Here is a 20371-nt window from a genome sequence, read left to right as displayed (position 1 = left end):
TTTTGGTTTAATAATTAACCCTTTCACCGTGGATGGCTTCTATAGAGGTCATCAAGAAAATCGCCATTACTTATTGGGCACCTAAAAGTGCCATAAACCTTTGAGCCTAATAATATGGTAATTTGTATAATTTAAGGATGTAAATAACTTGAATTTTTAGAACCATATTATTTTTAAAAATATGACATGAATAGGTGCCCCCCACATATTAAAAAAAAATCGAAATGTCGCAGTGGAAGAGTTAATAAGTTACTTTTCACTTCCTATAACTATTATAATTCGGAAAAAGTCAGAGTTTTTGGAAAGTTGTTTGCGAAAAAAGACAATCATTAAGCTGTTAAAGAGTAAACAAACTAGTTTTCATTTTCTCCATTATTATACCTTGGTAATTATAATACATAGTATATGTAAAAATCAAGAAATAGATGGAAAAATGGAAAAAATGAAATGGGAGATTATTGTCTTCCACGCGATATTTCGTCTTAAAAGGGTGAACTCTTTGGAAACAGTTAAAATTTTTTTTATATCGTCGAAGACGAAGATTGTATAGAACAAATTACTAAATATTTTTTAGCAGATCAATTAAGCTTATCAATAACAGAAATCTTAAAAGATCACAAATTGGATGTGTTCTAATAATGTTTAATGTTAGCTAAAGTAAATAAATAGGAAATTTTAAGGTTAACGAAATATATGTACATTTTTTTTTATTACTAGTTTTCATTGTTTTAAGAAGATACAAGTTTAGCAAATACTCGATAATGATAAATGTAGATAAATTAATGCTTGTAGTTTCGATCGTTTTCAGTTAAATTGCGTCCAATTAAATTAGTTTAAGAGAAAAATATGGCACCGTATTTGAGAACCGGAAAGGCAGTTAGACAATGTCAATTTTGCTATCGTCGGTTTCTTTGAGCGGAACATACGTCGTTTGCTTCTTCCTAAACGTGACGTAAGTGTAAAATATACTTCCTAAAACACTAATATTGAGACCGACGAAGTTGATCCATGAGAAGACGTAATCACCACCGATCACCATCCCTAAATATGTCACGGAGATGTTCTTCAGACATCCGATTATGGTGGTGGTCAATGCCCCGTTGAACAGAGTGCATAAAGTCACGCAGTATGAAAGCACGAATCCCATTATGCACGACGTGACAAACTGCGCTACGAACAGAGTGTCGTCCCAATGTTCGTAGGCGAGCGCCCGGTCGATGTCGCCGGTCTTCCAGGCAAGCAGGGCGGCGGGGACGAACATAAATAGGCAGTTGTAATACATGAGGCCGTACTTGCCAAGGTCTTTGGAGTCGAGTTTCTTCTTAAGGAACACACCGTTCGAGGCGGTGAAGACGTCGTTCGTCAGAACTAGAACGTAGCCAGAGAGAGCGAACGCAACGTCGTCGCAAGCTGCAATCAGAGCGCCTCCGACCATCGCGAATACACTTATTTTTACGGAGAGGGCCGCACGCACACCCAAGACTAAGCGCTCGGCCAGCATCGTGAGCAAGATGCTGAAGCGCCTAAGAGCCGTGAACATGGGGAGGCTGAGCTCCTTCGTGCCGCCCAATCCGGTCACCATATTACCCAGATAGATAACGGGCAAGGGCCAGATGCGTTTGAAGGTGTCGCTCTGCAGAGGAGGGAAGTTTACGAGACCCATCTGGCGCGAGACGCCGAGGACGATGACGGTGGTCAGCATCTGGCCCAGCCCCAAAACTTGGTATGACGGGAAGCGGTTCGAGGTGAGCACTAGCTTGTTGATGAAGGTAATCGCCAAGGACGCGAAGCCGTACGACAGAGCGCTGACGACCTTCTTCGCGTAGAGGGAGTGATCCACCGAGCCGTCCTCCGGCTCCGCGGACGAAGCCATGATGAGCTGTCACTGAGGCCGGTCGCTCTCGAACGTCATCTCGACACTCGACGGCGGCCCCAACACCGACGAAAGCGGCCATTAAAATTATTTTTTAATACTTTATTCCAGTTACAGGAATTGTATTCGCTCTTTCACAAGACCATTTAGAAAAAAAGAGGCACAAAAAACTGACATATAACTTCAAATAGAATATTGTACTTTTTTGTTTTAATAATATCTGATTATTTTTCATTTATTTATCTATTTAATTAGGAAAGTTCAATTACATGTATTGTCCGGCATATATGTCAGTTCTTACAACAAAAACGCGTTTTACTTTAAGGTTTGGAAAGTATAGAAATATATTCTATGATTTCTTCAACGAACAGTATTTAATTCTCTCTGGTGCTTATTCAAAGTATAACACATCTTAAGTAGTTTATTAAAAGTAATTTATTTTACGTTCTTAGTTGCATTTAAAAACAACTGAATACGATAAACTAGAACAGTGTTTCAAGTAGCCCCCGTTTTGATGGAACCGCATGTCTTCCACATCAATATCTTCGATTTCGTGCTAAAAATAATCGGTCTGACCTTCATCGCTTACAAAAATGTAAGGCCCAATGACGATGCCTGACCACAATGCGCACCAAACAGTCAGTTAGAAAATAATTGTTTTTTTTTAAATCAGCATCAACTTCTTGCTGCTTTAATACCCAATATGCGTAAATTATTCGCTGTCTATACAGTTATAGGCGCAAATCTAAATGGAAAATGCGCCATAGGGATCCATAAAAAAAGCTCAAAAGTTGCGAACGCTGACGAATCGACAATTCCGTGTCTTTAGCTACAGTTCGCTTACAGCAGTAATACGGCAGTAACGGGCGTTCCAGTCTCTTTCATTTTTTCACTACGTTGCGAATTTTTCGCTCAGTATGACGATGAAATTTATCATAATCTTCCTGTAAATTTTGATACACAGTTCGTACAGAATTGTTATTTCTGTAGAACAATTAAACAATTTTAACACGTCGAGAAGTGGTTAAGTGATCCATTTCGTAAATGTATTGTTGAAAACTAACATTTGACACTTTAAACACATGTGATTATTGACAGCTGTCTGATTTACAGAAAACTAATTAGATCTACCTGCATATGTATAAAATAATGTTTATAAAACCAATAATATAACGTTTATAAATATATCACAAGTAGGTAATAAAATTTTATAATTTGTTACAATATCCAACAAAATTTTTCATTCCGCGTAATAGGAAAAGAGATCAATACTTATTATTATTAATATCTATAATAATAATTTATTCGTTGTTATGCGAATTTAATTTTAATAAAATCATATGTAGTTATTGAATCCAACCATTAGCGGTAGTTGTCCGTTATCATTATGAAAGGATAAAATAAATCTAATAATTTTATACAAATAATAGAAAAACGTTCTCCATCGAGATACGAGCCATCCGAGCGATAGAATGCAACTGAATTTAATAATAAATATGGCGCGGCGATACCAAATAAAGGCACAATATTCACTTAAAATTATCAAACAATATTGTTAAAGAATATAATCTTATAGTATTTGCCCTGCTGATCTAAGCGATTCACTGTAAAGTAATAAAAACATGCATATATTATTTATATTTAATGCGAATTCAAGAGGGTGGAAGCCGCAAAGTCGGGCTGTTGAAAGATTAGCAGTATGGAGAGAACACCGACGGCAATCCTACATAGATTAAGTTCGCTATTAAACAACTACACTTCATGTATACCGGTCATAGATTGGCTAGGTACAATGTTCCATATTTTATAACTTTATATAAATCGAGCATCATCAACCGTTCGCCGGTTAGGTTAGATTTGCCTCTTAGGTTCGCTATCCCATTTTAAAACTTCATATAAACTGAACATTCACCGGTTACAATCATATTTTTCTTCCAACTCTGATGAAGGTGGAGACAATTTATTCTTGGAAGAGGTTGTAGAGCTCCCGATTGTTTTGTATACGCCACTTGTTGCTCTCGTATAAAGCGCCATATATCCTGCGGAGCACTTTCCTTTCGAATATGTCAAGCAGCCTTTCGTCAGCTGTGGTAAGTGTCTAGCTCTCTGGACCGTATGTCAGAACTGGTCTGATCAGCGTTTTGTAGAGCAATATTTTTTTACGACGAGATAGTGTCTGCGATTTGATTTGTTTTATTAGGCTGAAATAACATTTATTTGCAGACACTACTCGTCTCTTGATCCCTTTGCTGACATCATTTGTAGCTGTTAACAGGGTTCCGAGGTATATGAAGTCACTGACACATTCAAAACTGTACTCCTTCATTTCGACATATTCAGGATACTGGCTCCTTATAACTGACATGTATTTTGTTTTAGTTTCATTGCTCTTCAATCCCTTTTTCCTGGCTTATGATTCAGTGGCGTTAAAGGCTTCTATTAGTGAATGTTTTGATCTCGCCACTATATCTGTCATCAGCGCAGGCGAAGATTTGTATCATAAAAAACACCATTAAGCCAGGTATTCCATATTTACCGTAGTGAAACATCATATTTATTTGTTTAAAGCTAGCACTACACTACTCGCGAAGTCACCAGAAGCAATGTTAGCTAAAGTTCGAGTAGCGTTACCACACTCGTGCGACTTCGCGACGATCTCATACACGCGCACGTGCTCTCAGACACGGATGATGTCCACTGCTTTGTGCGCTCCTGCGTATAAATAATAGTACAACAAATAATTTAAAATACTACAATATATGTGATAAGATGGATGTTGTTTAACAGGAATACGTCGATTGAACAAGTGTTGATAAATATTCTTTGCTCATCTTTACATGTAGTGTGATATTCTATTTAATCCCTATAACTCAAAAATCTAAAATTCAAGACATATGAATTTTAAATTTTTACGACTTTTTAGTATGGTTTTGGTTAAGCTTTTACGAAGGATGAGGACTGGCAAAAAAACATTAATTAAGAAATATAAAATACAATTACAATAATGATTTCTGTTGTGTATTCATGATTTGTAAAATAAATTACAATTAAAAAATGTAAAACATAATTGCATTAAAAATTATCGATTCATTCAAAAATCTACACATGTATACATCTAAAATAAAAAAGTAAGCATTTCTACGATATTGTGATTATTCATTATCAAACTATAACTCGTACTCTCGCAAACTCATTCCAATTAAGAACTGAAACGATATTTTTTTTATTAATAATAATACAATTAAATAAATTTATAAATGGTAAATAAAGCAATGCATACTTTGTATCCATCTCATTCAGCATATCTTGAGTAGCAGCGTATCTCGACTCATATATGATAGATTGCTGCAACCATTTCTTCCGAATGGCATGCCAACGAGAGAGATGCGACTTCAACAAGGTTTCCTTTGAAATTTCCGGTTCATCGTCCTTAAAATAAAAAAAAGATATAAAATATCCTTGTTTTGCATATTATTTATAAAATGCTTACATAGTTTAAATTTACGTTGAATTTGGAACGGACACACTGTTCTGGTAACAATGGTGGTACACGAGATACTGGATGACCTTCAGGCGGAGGTAATTTTATTCCTTCTTCGGTAACGGCATCATTTCTGTTTTCCGAATTAAGTCTGAAATGTGTTTCCAAAAATTTAATATAATAAAAGTAGTGAGTCTTGAATATTCTTCCAAAGATACTAAGGCTGGTTTCACATGTGCCGGATGGATTCACCGGGCAAATCCATCCGGCACATGTGAGACCAGCCTAAGAGAATTTTCTTTCATTATTTCGAATTTGATTTCACATAATTATTTAACACACTAGATTATTTACAGAAGCTTGTGAAACCTTTAATAATCTCTGACGGGGATTTAAATAAATGATCAGATTGTATGATTTAAGTCGGTCAATGAAAAGTCAAACTCATTAGGTAGATAGTAGAAGAAAAAAATTACATTTAGTCTAAAGTTTCCAGTTATATTAAATGGATACCAATACCGAAATCTGAGAATAATTCAAAGAGATAAATTAAAATTATGCAAAACAATAATTGTCCACTAATAATAATAAAAATCTTATCTAAGATATTGCTTTATGTGTTTTATAGCAAATCATATGTAATTAATTAGATATAATGACGTAATGGAAAAGTAGTGATTTGAACATTTAAACAAATACACCATTAACACCTCTGAAAGAAGTTGCAATATTATTTATTCAGCAAAAAGAACAAAAACTTTTCTCTAGGGAGAAGAGAAAAAAAATTAAGTTCGGAAAATATTCTTTTAAATTATATTATATTATTTTTGTGAATTTTACTATAATACTAAATAACATAAAGACATACCTGAAATTATCTCGTGGTTTATTAGCCATCCAAGCTCTGCATATCGTATACAGAGGGGTATCTTCTGTAAATTGAGCAAGATCGACGCTTCTATCAAACAGCTTCATTACGTACGAGTTATTTTTGTGCAACTTGGAAAAAATCTTTTTATTTCTCTTTCCTTTATCAGAAAATGAATCGTCATCGTCGCTCGTATTATCATTTATGTTTCTTTTGACTTGAGAAGATAGTTTATTATCATTCCAGTTTCTAAAAAATAAATATGATCTCAATATAAATTAGCCATTGTTTATATAGTTTAAGGCAAAGAACTTTTTAGTCATTACCTCAAAATATAATCATGTACAATTATATTGCATTAAAATAATTATTACACATAATATGAAACAGGTATTTAAATATCTTTTCAGACTCATTAACATTAACTCAGCGTACATAATCTTAATGGTTTTTATTGTAGACTTCTTGGATGCCTCTGCCGCCACGAGAGCAGGGGTGCTCCATGTTCGCCTTGTACCGAGCGATTCGAAAATTCACCATTGGTAATTATCAGAATTAAGAACAGATACAGGCATATTTTAACGAAAATTCATTTTGAAATGCATGCGGAATAGGGAGTTTTGTTTTTCGATTCTAGTGACATTAACACTATGCAGGCCGGATAAAATCGCTACAAACTTACGCTAATTGCCGGCGATTTTTACAATATCGTATTTATTTTATTTTTTTGAAAAATCGCTATTACTTTTGAAGCAATCGTTCTATAATAAAGATTTTGATGCATTGTGCGTAAAATGAACCAATAAACATGAATTATATATTGAACAGATGTTTTCAACCTTGAATGTTCAGAATTTTATTTTATGAAAAATGTCTTTTTAAAAATAAATTTTGAGATTTATGGAGTGCATCCGGTTGTAGTGCGAGAAGGTCTAGTTGGGGAATTTGAGACGCTTGATATTCACAGCAAATCCAAGATTTTGCAACATTTAACATTGATATTCACTGCAAATCCAAGATTTTGCAACATTTAACAAAAAACTTTTATATTTAATTTTTTTGTGGCATTTAATTCATTAACTTAACGAAAACATTATGTATATGCTGATCCCCGGCCAAGAACGGTCGGCGCAAACATGATGCATATTCGCATCATGCGGCCGCCAATGGTCCAACCCATGATGATGCCACATATGCATCACCGGCCACGAAAGTGTTAAAATGCACGTTATTGTTATTGGTCATACTTGGTTTTTTTATTTAGTGAGGTATATTATGCCATCCTATCATCGTTTTGAGACCACTCCTCGCACCTATATTTTATGAATATATTATAAGAACTTACGTATCTGTGTACATATTCTTCATTGTTTCTATTATATATTATTATTCTTGTTTAACCAGTTTATCGCCGTGCGCCAGTTGGGCTTGAGCTGGATGTTCGAAATCGCCGTGCACCCGCCTGTGGGCGCTTAGTTTCTACGGCTTAAATAAAGCGAAATTAATTTCGGTTTCTTTGATTATGTAAGTAAAAAATAGTTACATAATTGAATTATTATTAAAAAAAATACTTTTCTTTAATTGAAAATACGTGGTGTGTGGAAGCATGTGTCCATACAAATGTGCGGCGATTAAGTGGCTTATCGCAATAAAACAACAGCGCTGAGACATAGTTGATAGAATATTTGGTGCGACATGCTCAATATACCTTGCGCGTTCATAGAATATTTCATGGGACACGTATACCTCGCTGTGTGCGGTCGATTTACAAGTAACTTGTACAATCAGCGCAACTGGAAACTTTCATATATAATGTTGGCACAAGATTTCGATAAATATTGTTTTTGGTGACAATTGGAGCGTGCGTTTTTCTATAGTATCCGCCTTACAGAAACACTATTAGAAAAAAACACATGTTACTAGAAGACTAATAAAATATAGGATAGGAAACCCAAGTCATTAAAATAAAAATTGAAAACAGGAGAATCAATAAGTAGCCAATGACGGAGTGTGCGTAACGAAATGAAAAGATCGAATAAAGTTTTTGACTATTTCGTCAAAATTTGATAAGACAGTTGATCGAAACGCTGAAAGTCCAATAATGAAGCTGAAAATGGTGCTTGGATACAACAAATACAAGAGCGGAATCGATTATCATATCTATCAAAGTAAAACTCTTCGCTGGTACAAGAAATTGGGAATACACATATTTCAAATGATACTCATAAACATGTTTCAGTCACAAAGAAATAGACGCATATTATTTTACGATTTCAAACTAGCAACAATAGACCAATTACTTGGTTTTCCTCTGCCTGATTACTGTCTGTTCTTTTCCATCAAAGATACACGTGCCATTATTTTGTGAAAAAGAACAAGGAAGGACGAAAAGACTATTGCTACAATGATTTTCCAGGAAATCTGGGTTTTGCCTAGATTTTTAATTTTTCCCAAGCTGGTGACATACTTAGTACAAAAACGATTACGAGTACTAAGGGTTAATGAGGTCATTAATTGTTTCAGGGTGGCAGATTGTTAAGCCTCCTAATCCGCAATGCAGAGAGTGGCAACACTTGGCGGACGTGCATTGTGATCATGGGTTAGCGGGTGGAAGATCCAACGACGCCCGCCATTCCAGACGGACGTGTGACAGAGCCTAAGCAGTAGCCAGCCTGACGAACGACATGACGACTACTATAGAATTTAAATACCTTGTAACAATATAGTTAATTTGAATTTTAAAGAAATTCAGATCCCGGGACTGCAAACTTGTAATCCTGAAATCCCGATCCCGAAATTTATGTTCTTTATGTCTCCCGATACACTTTATATCAAATTATTATTGATTATAATTTTAAGTTTTCAAATTTTGTTTAAAAAAAAAGGTGAAAATATTCTTACAATAAATTCAAATAGTTTGTTTACCAAAATATCCTTAAATATTATTTTTTTATATTTTATATTTCAATTTGGGTTATTCATCTATTCAACTTCATATTACTCTTTTTGCATCTCTCGAGACTCACTTTTCGTTTTTTCATATCTTTAAAGTTACCCTTTATCACTGGCACCGTAATCAGCTTTTATAGTGGCTAGATGTCCCATTCTCTTCATATAGGCAATTCAAGTTTTGTATGCAGAAAGTGGGACATCTATCCGTAAAGGCTTTTTGGCAAGTTATAAAATGTATTGTTCCTACAATAAATAATTTGTGTACCTAGAAATATTTTTTTACATGAATACACATAAAAGGTATGTTTGTTTTTCATTTATAACAAAAAAAAAACAAAGTTAAAGAAACAAAGCCGAATTTAACCAACCACAGTTGTCTTTCGACAACCCAAATGGGAAGTAAAACAGGGCATTGATTCGCACACAATACTTTGATGTGAAATTTGGCCAGGCGCGGAAACTCCTGCGCTTTGTGCAACTACAGATGGAGGTTGAGTTACCCTAAGACCGACATTCTGTCCTGAAATTCAATGTGTTATGGCGATCCCGAAACGACCGTCTGGGACGCAGCATACGCGAAAGTGAAATCCCGCTGAGCCTTGCATGCAAACTAAGCGGCGTTGTACAATGACGCCGCATCCCCCACCGCAAGCAACGCGCGGAGTGGGGATACTTTGGCGCACCCGACCGGAAATATAAGGCGGTGCCAAAAGTTCATTTTAATCATTCGACTCTGGACATCCGACTCTACAACGCTCAACTGGACTACAACTCGCCGCTCGGATCACATTTTCGCTCGACTTGACTACTACTTTGAACTCGGATCTACACCTCGCCTCCTGTCTGAGCAACCATCTCCAGGACTCGCGCTTGAGGAATAATATTGACGACTGTCAAAGGATCCAAGTCAAAACGCGTCAAGAATCTAATGGAAGATTTCATAAGGGCCACTTTGTACAGTTTGCTGTACAAACGTCCTACCACAAATCGTCAACTGGCACTCCGAAAACTACGAATAGAAGCGTAAAACGACCGCTTCAGTGTTTTAAAGTCACATAAAGACGTTCAGAACATCATCCTTTCACTTATCACTACACCCGATCGACTGACGAGTAAATCATTACCTACCATCTGACCAAAAAGGACGCCTGATATTCAGCGTTTTACCTGCAATGACCAAGGACACCTGACCTACAACTGCACGCAGCAGCAACACCCCTATGGATCTCTTCAGTCATGATTATATGTCAAATTTATAAAATGTCTTAACACGCGGTCAATAAATATATGAAGTAGTACATTTTTATTATGCATTTTATATGCATTTAAATTAATAAATAAATTTACCTGGACTTTGAAGGCGAATGATCAAAAGAAGAATCGCTATCTTCAACATTATATTCAACCGCGTACTTAAGAGCGCCCTTAAAGCGTCCACGGGCTGCACTGAGATCATCTGAAAGTAATATACTGAGTTGTTGATAGCTACATACATGTTAATATTTAATGAATTATAAAACGAAAAGAAAACCATCTCGTTCTTTGCCTGTCGCCATCAGCTTCGCGGGTGGAGGAGAATCTACCGGTGACGTTACTGGTGATGAAGAACCGCTCACCGGACGCGTAATCTTTCTTCGACGCGGCATCGTAAATATGCGCTAAACGTCAACGGCCAAAATCGTCAATGCGCGAATAAAAAGTCCCCGTGGGGAAATTTAATTTCGTAGGGGAAAATGAAATTTACGTTTATGATGAAGTAATTATTTCAATAAACATTAAAATATTGCAACAAGTGCACATTATTTTTTTATATTCTTAGAAATTATCTTAAAGGGAACATTATGATTATTGTATAAATAAATTACTAGATTTTTTTCCGTCAGAACCAAAGCGTATGAAATGCTATAAAATATACTCTATTTGCGTTAACAGATTAAAATTGTTTTCACCCCTCCCCAATCTATCATTTATCAACAATACGGATTTAGAATTCAAATTAGAGACAACATTTCTCCTACTCAATACGCAAATACTTGTAATAATAACAAGTGTTTTTGACAAAGTGAATCAACAAATTTAACAATCTTGGGTTTTCTGATGACAAAATGAAAAAGATTCTTTCACAACTATTCAGAGTATAGTCGACCATTTATTGTTTACGATCCGCAATACTCAATAGAGCAATGTACGCCATAGCTTCTACTTTTTATTCAAAAAACACAGGCACTGAACTAATACATTCATATTGTAGAAGTTGACAACCAGTTACTGTAATATTATGTATTTTTTTTATTTTGTGCGAAATGGTTGCGAAATATTTATTTTTATAGCCGGATGTGGTCCAGACGAAAAATATTAAAATGAACATCGCCGCTTTAACAAGAACAAGCGAGACAACAAATACCCTTACGCGCTTTCTCTCTCGCATACATCGGTATACGTAAACAATGCATTCACAAAATGAATGACGATGCACCATTGGAGTTCGAATTTTTAATGTATCAGCTAACATCAAACTGTCTTTGGACTGGGTACTCTCACAATTTTTCATAGTAACTTTTTGAAAATTGCAAATGAGCTGTCAATCTTCAAATGTTAAATTATCAACTAACGCAACCGAAAACATCAAAGTTACTGCCCACGACCAAAACGCTCTAATTGTTTGTCTAATATTTTATTCTAAATTTTCATAAATATATGCTCTTAAAAATTTAATATTTTTCCTCCAACTTTAGCGTGATTTTATTTTAAAAAAATATTTTTAAAATATAATTAATTGTATTTTAAAATATTTTCTATGTAAATTTTCTGCAAATATATTTTCTATCTATGCAAATTTATATTTATTATATATATATATATAAAATATTTTGTAAATTTTTGAAATGTTTTTAATTACAATTCTTAAATAATATATCATACGTTTAACATAAATGCATAAATCGCCGATATGATGTAGTTTCCTGATAATAACCGTTATTGCAGTGCAAGTAAAAACAAAAACAATACACAATCGTATTTTCGTGCAATCTATACGACTTTCTTCTTGTGTCTCTAGCACGCGAAAATGTATGTGTGTTAAAATTGGAAGCCGTGACGTGCACTGTAATAGAGTACTTACCATGCCGCAAGAAGCAAATTTTAATCCACTGCTATTTTTTTTAATAAATTTAAAATAATATAATTTGTAGAATTTTAACAATATATTCACGCGTAACATTTTCAAAGCCTTTGTCATTTATAGAATTTAACAAATTAACGATGACTAAATAGTTAGTAGCATTATCTGTGTCAAATGTTTCACTTTTAGTTCATTTTTACTAGAGCGATTTCCAGCATGTGTTCAGCGTATATTGTTTTAATTCCAAAATTACTGAAGACGCATAAGTATGGCAATCCAGAAAAGAAAAATTTTCTGAACGTCGCCAAATTCTATTTTATTATTATTATCTAATATTAAAATGAATTTTTTTCTTGTGTATATTGGGGCCCATGTATGTATGTATTTATTTAGGTTTTATTATGGATAAAACTTGGCGGCACTTTGGTAACACTGACGTGACGTGACCTTCTCTAGGCGAATTTTGGCGGACTCGCAACGGTCAATGCTGTCCCGTACATATACATATATTGTAATAACTATGTAAACCATATACTTCTCAATAAAATACTCTTGCAACGGCTCAATCTGTGACTAATTGCCTCTTGTCACCAACCGTCGTCAAAGGTACTACAAAAAATATTGAAATAATCAATTGAACCAATGATTGTACGATTGATTTAGTATTTAATGAAATACCAACTAGTTTTACTTTTAAATTTTTGACGGATGACCAGGTACATAATCAGTAGTATTCTTACTCGAGATATAGATCTTAAAAACAAAATGCACAATGATGATTTCTCACTTCTCAAGAATCATCATAGTATGTTCTTAGGTTAAAATTTTATTTTTACGAATACTTATTTTTAAATGTTTTATTTAAATCCGCTTAATTCACAGCTGCATTCAGAGCAAGTAGTAATAATAGGGATAGAGGTTTCTGATAAACACTCATCGTTTGAAAGGAATTACGATTAGCAAACATTTCATTTTGACCTTCATGAACATTTGACGGATAAAAAAAATAAAAATGAAAGGATCAATTCGTTTGATGGCTAAATTATACAAAAGGCAGTCAAGTAAATTCTAAATAAATTATACAATATAATGTTGTCATTCCTTGAAAAGTTTTGAAAAATGGAAAACAGCAATGATTAGGTTGGCCTTATCTCTATAGCTTACTATTAAACCAATGTATGAATACAGGTTCAGTGACTCCTTTCATTTCATAGTAGTGGAGAAATATTACATTTTTTCGCAATTATTCAGGAGCTACATAATTTTTTTCTGCTTCGACATATTGATGAGATGTTTTAAAGAAACATATTTCAAATTTAATTCTCAAAAGTCTTAGAGATACAAGATGAGAAAATATAATTAAAGCTATAAGGCCATTAAGTCTTAATCTAAAAAACATAATTAACAGTTTAACATAATAAATTAACAATCCTACACGTGGTATTATTATTATTGATACAAGTTTTATCGTCTGTAATTATATTTGTATAATTAAACATAGGTTTACATATGACTACAGAAACACAAAATAAGATAGTAATATACCATAAATATTACCAAAATTACTAAAATCAGCATTATCACAATACATAAATTTACACACCAGATCTTTTGGTCGACGTTTAAAGAATATTTCTAAGCGGCTTGTATTTTAGCAAATGAAAAAAATAAAATCAATATATACATGATTTTATATATTCATGTGGCAACATTGTCGCGTATTGTGTTCGAAGGGTTGCGCGGTCGGCGAATAGTCTTGTGTTTTGTTTATACGTATCTTTGATCAAACACACTTTTTTAACAAGTCAATCTTAAAATGGCGTCGACGAATCCGTTACACGGAACGGCAGAGCTTCTGAGCGAGCTGGACAGTGAGCGTCTATTTTTTCACTGCTACGTAAATGACAGTTTCACGATCGTATCGATCGTATACTTAAAAACGATTATATTTTTAGAAAAATTGATGGTGTTACTACGAGATGGGCGGACCCTCATCGGTTATTTGCGTAGCGTGGACCAGTTCGCCAATTTAGTTTTGCATAAAACCATCGAAAGAATTCACGTGGGGGAAGAGTATGGAGATATACCTAGAGGCATTTTCATAATAAGAGGAGAAAACGTGGTGCTGCTTGGTGTAATTGTACGTTTATTATCAATAATATATATCAAATATGTCACTCGATAACGTAAGACTCGCTGACGTAATACAAATCAGTGGTCCATAACCTTTTCTCATTCACGTCACTCGAAAGTACTCATTTCCATTCCATTTTTTAAAGTAAATGCTTTATTTTTAGTTATTTGGAGGCATGTTGAAATCTAGTTGTTTTTTAAGTTTATTTGAAAAAATGTTCAACATGCCTCCAGATAACAAGAAAGCAACGGAAATGCCATGATCAAAATGTATCTTAAATTTTCTATATCATTTGATCTGATTTTGAATAACGCATATTTGCGTCAATGGCTCCTAACGAAAGTTTTACTTGTGTGGTGCTTATTTGAATAATAAATCTATAATAAAAAATCTTCTTAATAATACAATTATATCTTTGAGGTCCTATCGTTTCAACGTTCTTAAATGGAGCCGTTTGAGAATGTAGAAGCATAATCTGCTTAACCCTTTATTTATATTTCTAAATTTTGATTTATTGATAAAGTAAATTCGGTTGTTTTCAATATTTTATTGTAATTTTTTTATTTACGTATTACTTTTATCAACTTATGATTATTTTATTTATGTCTCACTTTTATCAACATGAATATTTTATTCACATGTATATAAGACTCAACATTTCATTTAAAGCTTTTTTATTTATATCTCACTTTTATCAACTTATGATTATATTATTTGCGTTTTAAATTTATCATTATTTTTATTTATTGTATTATAATATATTTATTGATGAAGCAAATTCAGTGGCTCTCAACATTTTATTATAAGCTTTATGTCTCGCTTTTACCAACTTATGATTATTAAATTTATGTCTCATATTTATCATTATATTTATTTATTGTTTTATGTGTATGTACTATATTATTAAGCAAATTCAGTGGTTCTCAACATTTTATTATAAGCTTTTATTATTTATGTCTCACTTTTATTGATTTATGATCATTTTATTTACATTAGAGTAAATTTTTATATTCGATTAATTTAAATTTATTGATTAAGTACATCTAATGGTTCTCAACATTTATTTATTTATATTTTTTATTTACGTCTGCTTTTATCAACTTATGATTATTTTATTGCAAGTTGTTTTATGTAGATTATGTACAGGAATATAAAAACAAGAAAATATAACATATAAATCAATAATAAAGAGTTTTGAAAACCAGTGCATCTAAAAAAGCAACTTGTCACACATGTAACATAAATTGAAATGTGAAACACATTTTTTGTTTTTGTGATGTGTTCGAGTCATCCCAATAATATAATAACAAATCGTCCGTATTGGAAACCTATTAAAATTAATATGTTTAATAATATTATGTAAAAATATTATTATTTCATAATAATATTTTTACATTTACAGTACTTTAACAGTGTTTTTTTTAAATTTATTTTCGTAATTATTTTCAAAATATTGAATACAACATTTACTACCAATTTACGTCTAGAACCTTCAAAGAACATCTGTGATTCTGATAGTATCATTCAGGTTTAGATTGTGTATTTTTTTCACCAAAAACAAATAGTATTAAAATATAAATAAATAATTGATCGAAACTACAAACATTTCCTAGAAAATATGAATAGAACTGTGTATATGTAATATTCGCAATATTACACTAAAATAAATAATATTTTTTTATGATAATTTCGAAATTGTATTACTAACAGTACCTACCGTCGAGTTAAGTAATGAATTAATTAAATTTGCAAACGTAAAATACAAAAATTCGAGTAAAATTGTTTGTGAACGAGTATGTACGGCAATACTCTCTGTATCCATTGAACGTTGCCTTATAAGTACGGCTATACTTCCCAAAAAGTTAATACATAGTGAGTCTTGCATGATAATTTAGTCCTAACTTTTTGAAAATACCTGAAAATGATTAGATTGTTTTATTAGAAATTGTAGGTTTTCTTTCAGAATCAAATCATCTTGTAAAGATGAATCAATAATTGCTGTGATGAATTTGTTTGAAACGTTGGTTCAAGGGTTAACTTTTTCGACTTTTAAATTGTACTCTCTTAGGAAGACTTTTCAGTGCATTTTTCAAAGGTTAATAATAATGAAATGGAATTCAGCAATTCTTAAAAATGTTTAGACCACACAAAAGTCTTAGTCATAATTTTATAAATACATATTTCATATCAGAGAACTCGAATTTTTTATTCAATGAAGTTGATAATAACGATAATTGCACAGCTTCACTTGGCAATATTGATATAAAGATCATAAAAATACCATCCCTATGCAACACTGTTCGTTTTTAATTAACACAACACCATAATGTTGGTAGTTCTGATTTTGTTGTACTGTTGGTAGTATTAACTAATTGCTGGTATTGATTTTGTTGTAGGTAATATAAATTCTGTTGTACAGTTGCTAGTATTGAGCAGTTCATAGTATTGATTTTGTTGTATACCAATGAATTAGCAGTATGCAACAAAATCAATACCATGAACTGATGCTATGATTATAGCATATTATTTACACTGATTTACTATTTATAATTCCTTATGTATTATTATGTTAAAGATAATTATTTTAAAAATAATCACTACCTATTTGCAGCCACTTAGTGATGTGATTCGATTTTGTTTTGGTAGTTTTAAAATTATAATACATATTAGATTTTCCGATGAAGAGAAAAATACACTTATGTAAATATGTAATGTTTCAGGATAAAGAGAGAGAAGAAAATTCGACTTTGCGAGAAGTGCCTGTGGCTGAAATCTTAGATGCTCAACGAAGAGAACAGCTGGCAAGGACCGAACTACAAAAATTGTCTACGAGGGCAGCGAAGCTGCGCGGCAACTTGCCAGAAGTGGGCTACGATGACATTTTCTGATATTACTAAAAACATTCCTTCAGTGGGTTTTAAAAATAAAAACATTTTTCTTAATCGTTACTTATGTATATACATTTAATTTACTAGTTGTTTTGTGATGAACAAATAAAACATTGAGCGGATTTAAAAGCCACTGCTTTTGAAACAAAGTTTCTAGCCATTTTACAGTTACATAAAACACTAATAATTAATTGTATTCAGATACATATATAAATTTACTGTAAAAATATTATTGATTTTGTGGCTTTTAAAATTAGCTTAAATATTCTGCTCAGTTTTATTTGTCCGACTAACGCTGCGTCCTCACTTTGTGCGTTGCGTGCTATTTGAGAGGAACGCGAAAAACACTGCATGTTTAGATGATCTCTTTGGCATTCGTTCATTGCTAATGCGTCAACGCCACCGACAACAACCGTTTAGATTTATTTTAACTATTTAATACGCAATACCATGTATCGCTAAATTTGCTCACTGCAAATTGCGTTGAAACACGCTTTCGCTCTGCACTCCATTTCGGGTAGAATCAAACAATTGTCGTTTATATGGTGCTACATCTTAAACAGAATTGCTGTTTAAATTTGGACATGTTCATTAGTTGCGATCATTTGATTTTCTACAGCCGTTGTATATGCAGAAAGTGAGGACATGACGTAACACTTGAATTTTATCTTAAACATACATTTACGTGTCTTTCACATTTATTATATGTATGTGTGTGTATCTGAAATTTTGTCTTAAGTCTGAATTTATCAATACATGTCCATGTTTCTTATTGAAAACTTTCAATATCTATTTAACATACTATTATATAACATGTTTATTCAATTGAATTACAATATATTTAGTATCAATATATAATTGTAGGAAATACAAGTAACGTAATTTCTGATTAAGCTCTGAAAAATGTGTGCTTAAAAGGAAAATTAAATTTATAAAATGTGATATTAATAAATGTGTAAAAATTAATATGATACATTTTTTATTTTTAACCTTGCTGCCAAATTAAAAATATAACAAATTATGATTATGCGGATTGTTATTTCTCACTGTCGCTCGCACTATATCTAGGCCTACTGGCGGCTATTTTGCGCTTTGTGATCATCACGTGCTTGCGCTCACATTTTATAATATTTATTAAAATAAATTAAACACTGTAAATAGACTTTAGATAAATAGTTTATCATATGCATTCCATTGATATAATTTTGTCAAAAAGGGAACACTAGTTCGAGAGAATACATCCGGAACATCACACTGGGGAGTTATCTGATATTTACGAGTAATGACATAGACATATTTTTCGTTATACACTTTTGCAGTATTATTTTTTGTATTATAATTTTGCGTATTAATGTAATGAATCCTAGCTTACATAATCTAATCTTTGTACCAAACAGATTCAAACTAGTATGTCGAATATTTTGTATTTGTATTATTAACACTTAACCAGTGTGTCATTTTTACACTGCCTGCAGCATGATAATGGTCAGTTTTGCGAGAATTTCAAATCAAATTTGTATACGGGTCGCTTAAAATCAAAATTGAAACATGCTTAATTTAAATCTAATATGAACAAACCTTAATCGACAGTAGGTTATAGCGGCTATTGTGGGTCAAATTTAATTTAACCAGCTTCCATAAATGATGTCACCGGGTTTTCGTGAGTTCCCCCCCCCTAGATGTCATATAACAACATGCATTTTTTTGGCCAATTTCAAAAAAGGGGGCAAATGTCCCCAACTACCCCCTCCCCCTCCAAATGACGTCCCTGTTTAGAATTCACGTCAAAAATAATAGTGGAAACACTCTTTTAATACTTTTTATAACGACTTACAAATAAGTGAGAATCAAGTAAAGGAAGCATATCTAAACCGAATTTTGACCAATAGGAGAGCTCAAAAAAGAATTATTCCTTCTTGATAGTCAAAAGCAATAAAATCGTGCTGTCGTGAATTGCTTTTGACGTGAATTTTTGTCTTCTGAGAAGTGATAATTGTTTTTGCGCCCTTCTATTGATCAAAATTTGGTTTGAATACACTTTGACCAATACTCTCATATCAGAAGTCCGTAGTAATATCATATTTTTAAAACCTAATTTTATTTAGTGTAAAATCGAATTGCAGACAAACTATAGAGCAAGATGCGACCTCTCTCTACACTTCCTCTTCTGCTTATTTTCTCCTGAGAGTTGAGTTGGCTTAGTTTGTATTTTAGACTTGACTTAATGAAAGTTCTAAAATTGTATTTAGTTTTAGAACTTTCATTAGGTCAAGTTAGGTTTGTTTTATCTTTGAACAGCAAATATACGTTTCGCAACTGTCAAATCGAGTTTCATACATTTTAGAGCAGCATATAATTTCACTAGCACCTATCAATTAAATTATATTTTCGCTACTGCTATTTTGTGAAAATGTATTTGGATTTCACAAGTGAAAATATAAATATTGATAAGTATGTAAATGTATATATTATTACGAATGGAAAAGTTGAAATCATATAATTTTATGAGCACCTGCCAGATAAATTATATTTTCACTGGTTAAAATATATATCTACTGATGAAAATGTATTCCGATATAATTTCACTGAAATGAAATTTTGTAATATTATTTTGCGATAGATTCGAGACTGTTCTTTTATATTATTTGAGAGATAACCTGAGAATTTTTGGTTTAGAATCAGAGACGTCATTTCGGATTTTTCCGGGCAGGAGGGGGGGGGGGGCGCAAATGTTGGACTGTCAGTGGTCGGTTTTTAATATTTTGATTTCATTAAAATTCATAGTATTTCATTACATGACATGTGTTTTTCTGGCCAAATTCAAGGGGGACAAATGCCTCCCTGCCCCCTCCACCAAATGACGTCCTTGGACTCCTGTTTGTTTTAAACTGTCACAATTCCATTGAAACTGTGACATAATTTATGGATGCCGCCCTATTACATAATTTATGGCCATATTACGCTGAAAAACAATTTCAGTATCATTTTATGATTTCCATGCTTTGATCTCTATCCAAACAAACAAACATTCTTTCCATAGATGGAAGCACAATA

The 20371-nt window shown here is 32.8% G+C and overlaps 3 protein-coding genes and 1 long non-coding RNA gene across 5 annotated transcripts; 1 reads left to right on the top strand and 3 right to left on the bottom strand.

The window, feature by feature from the left end:
• On the bottom strand, positions 1–1925 carry frc (UDP-sugar transporter UST74c fringe connection). Its single transcript, XM_088187966.1, has one exon. The coding sequence runs from the start codon at positions 1871–1873 to the stop codon at positions 878–880; it is 996 nt and encodes a 331-aa protein (XP_088044092.1). The 5' UTR covers positions 1874–1925; the 3' UTR covers positions 1–877.
• Positions 1926–4869: 2944 nt separating this feature from the next.
• LOC148234297 (protein lin-37 homolog) lies at positions 4870–10879 on the bottom strand. Of its 2 annotated transcripts, none has more exons than XM_088187699.1 (6): positions 10706–10879; positions 10522–10630; positions 6223–6471; positions 5364–5505; positions 5154–5302; positions 4870–5079 (listed from the first exon to the last, which is right to left on the bottom strand). In XM_088187699.1, the coding sequence occupies exons 1-6, from the start codon at positions 10818–10820 to the stop codon at positions 5073–5075; spliced, it is 771 nt and encodes a 256-aa protein (XP_088043825.1). In that variant the 5' UTR covers positions 10821–10879; the 3' UTR covers positions 4870–5072. The 2 variants fall into 2 exon arrangements, with proteins under 2 accessions (XP_088043825.1, XP_088043826.1); XM_088187700.1 differs by lacking the exon at positions 10706–10879 and adding an exon at positions 7568–7707.
• On the bottom strand, positions 6683–7561 carry LOC148234298 (uncharacterized). The gene is made up of 2 exons (XR_015809948.1): positions 7217–7561; positions 6683–7175 (listed from the first exon to the last, which is right to left on the bottom strand). It is a non-coding gene; the product is annotated as an uncharacterized LOC148234298 (long non-coding RNA).
• Positions 10880–13970: 3091 nt separating the features above from the next.
• Positions 13971–18283, top strand: LOC148234296 (U6 snRNA-associated Sm-like protein LSm1). The gene is made up of 3 exons (XM_088187809.1): positions 13971–14166; positions 14251–14435; positions 17150–18283. Exons 1-3 carry the CDS (start codon positions 14112–14114, stop codon positions 17315–17317), a joined length of 408 nt encoding a protein of 135 aa, XP_088043935.1. The 5' UTR covers positions 13971–14111; the 3' UTR covers positions 17318–18283.
• The last annotated feature ends 2088 nt before the right edge of the window (positions 18284–20371 follow it).

The sequence above is a fragment of the Plectrocnemia conspersa genome, unplaced genomic scaffold, assembly GCF_051122295.1.
Source record: "Plectrocnemia conspersa isolate PC_06_02 unplaced genomic scaffold, ASM5112229v1 ptg000006l, whole genome shotgun sequence".
Taxonomy (NCBI): domain Eukaryota; kingdom Metazoa; phylum Arthropoda; class Insecta; order Trichoptera; family Polycentropodidae; genus Plectrocnemia; species Plectrocnemia conspersa.
Note: the sequence above shows the minus strand (reverse complement) of the source record. Positions and strands in the feature narration are given on the sequence as shown.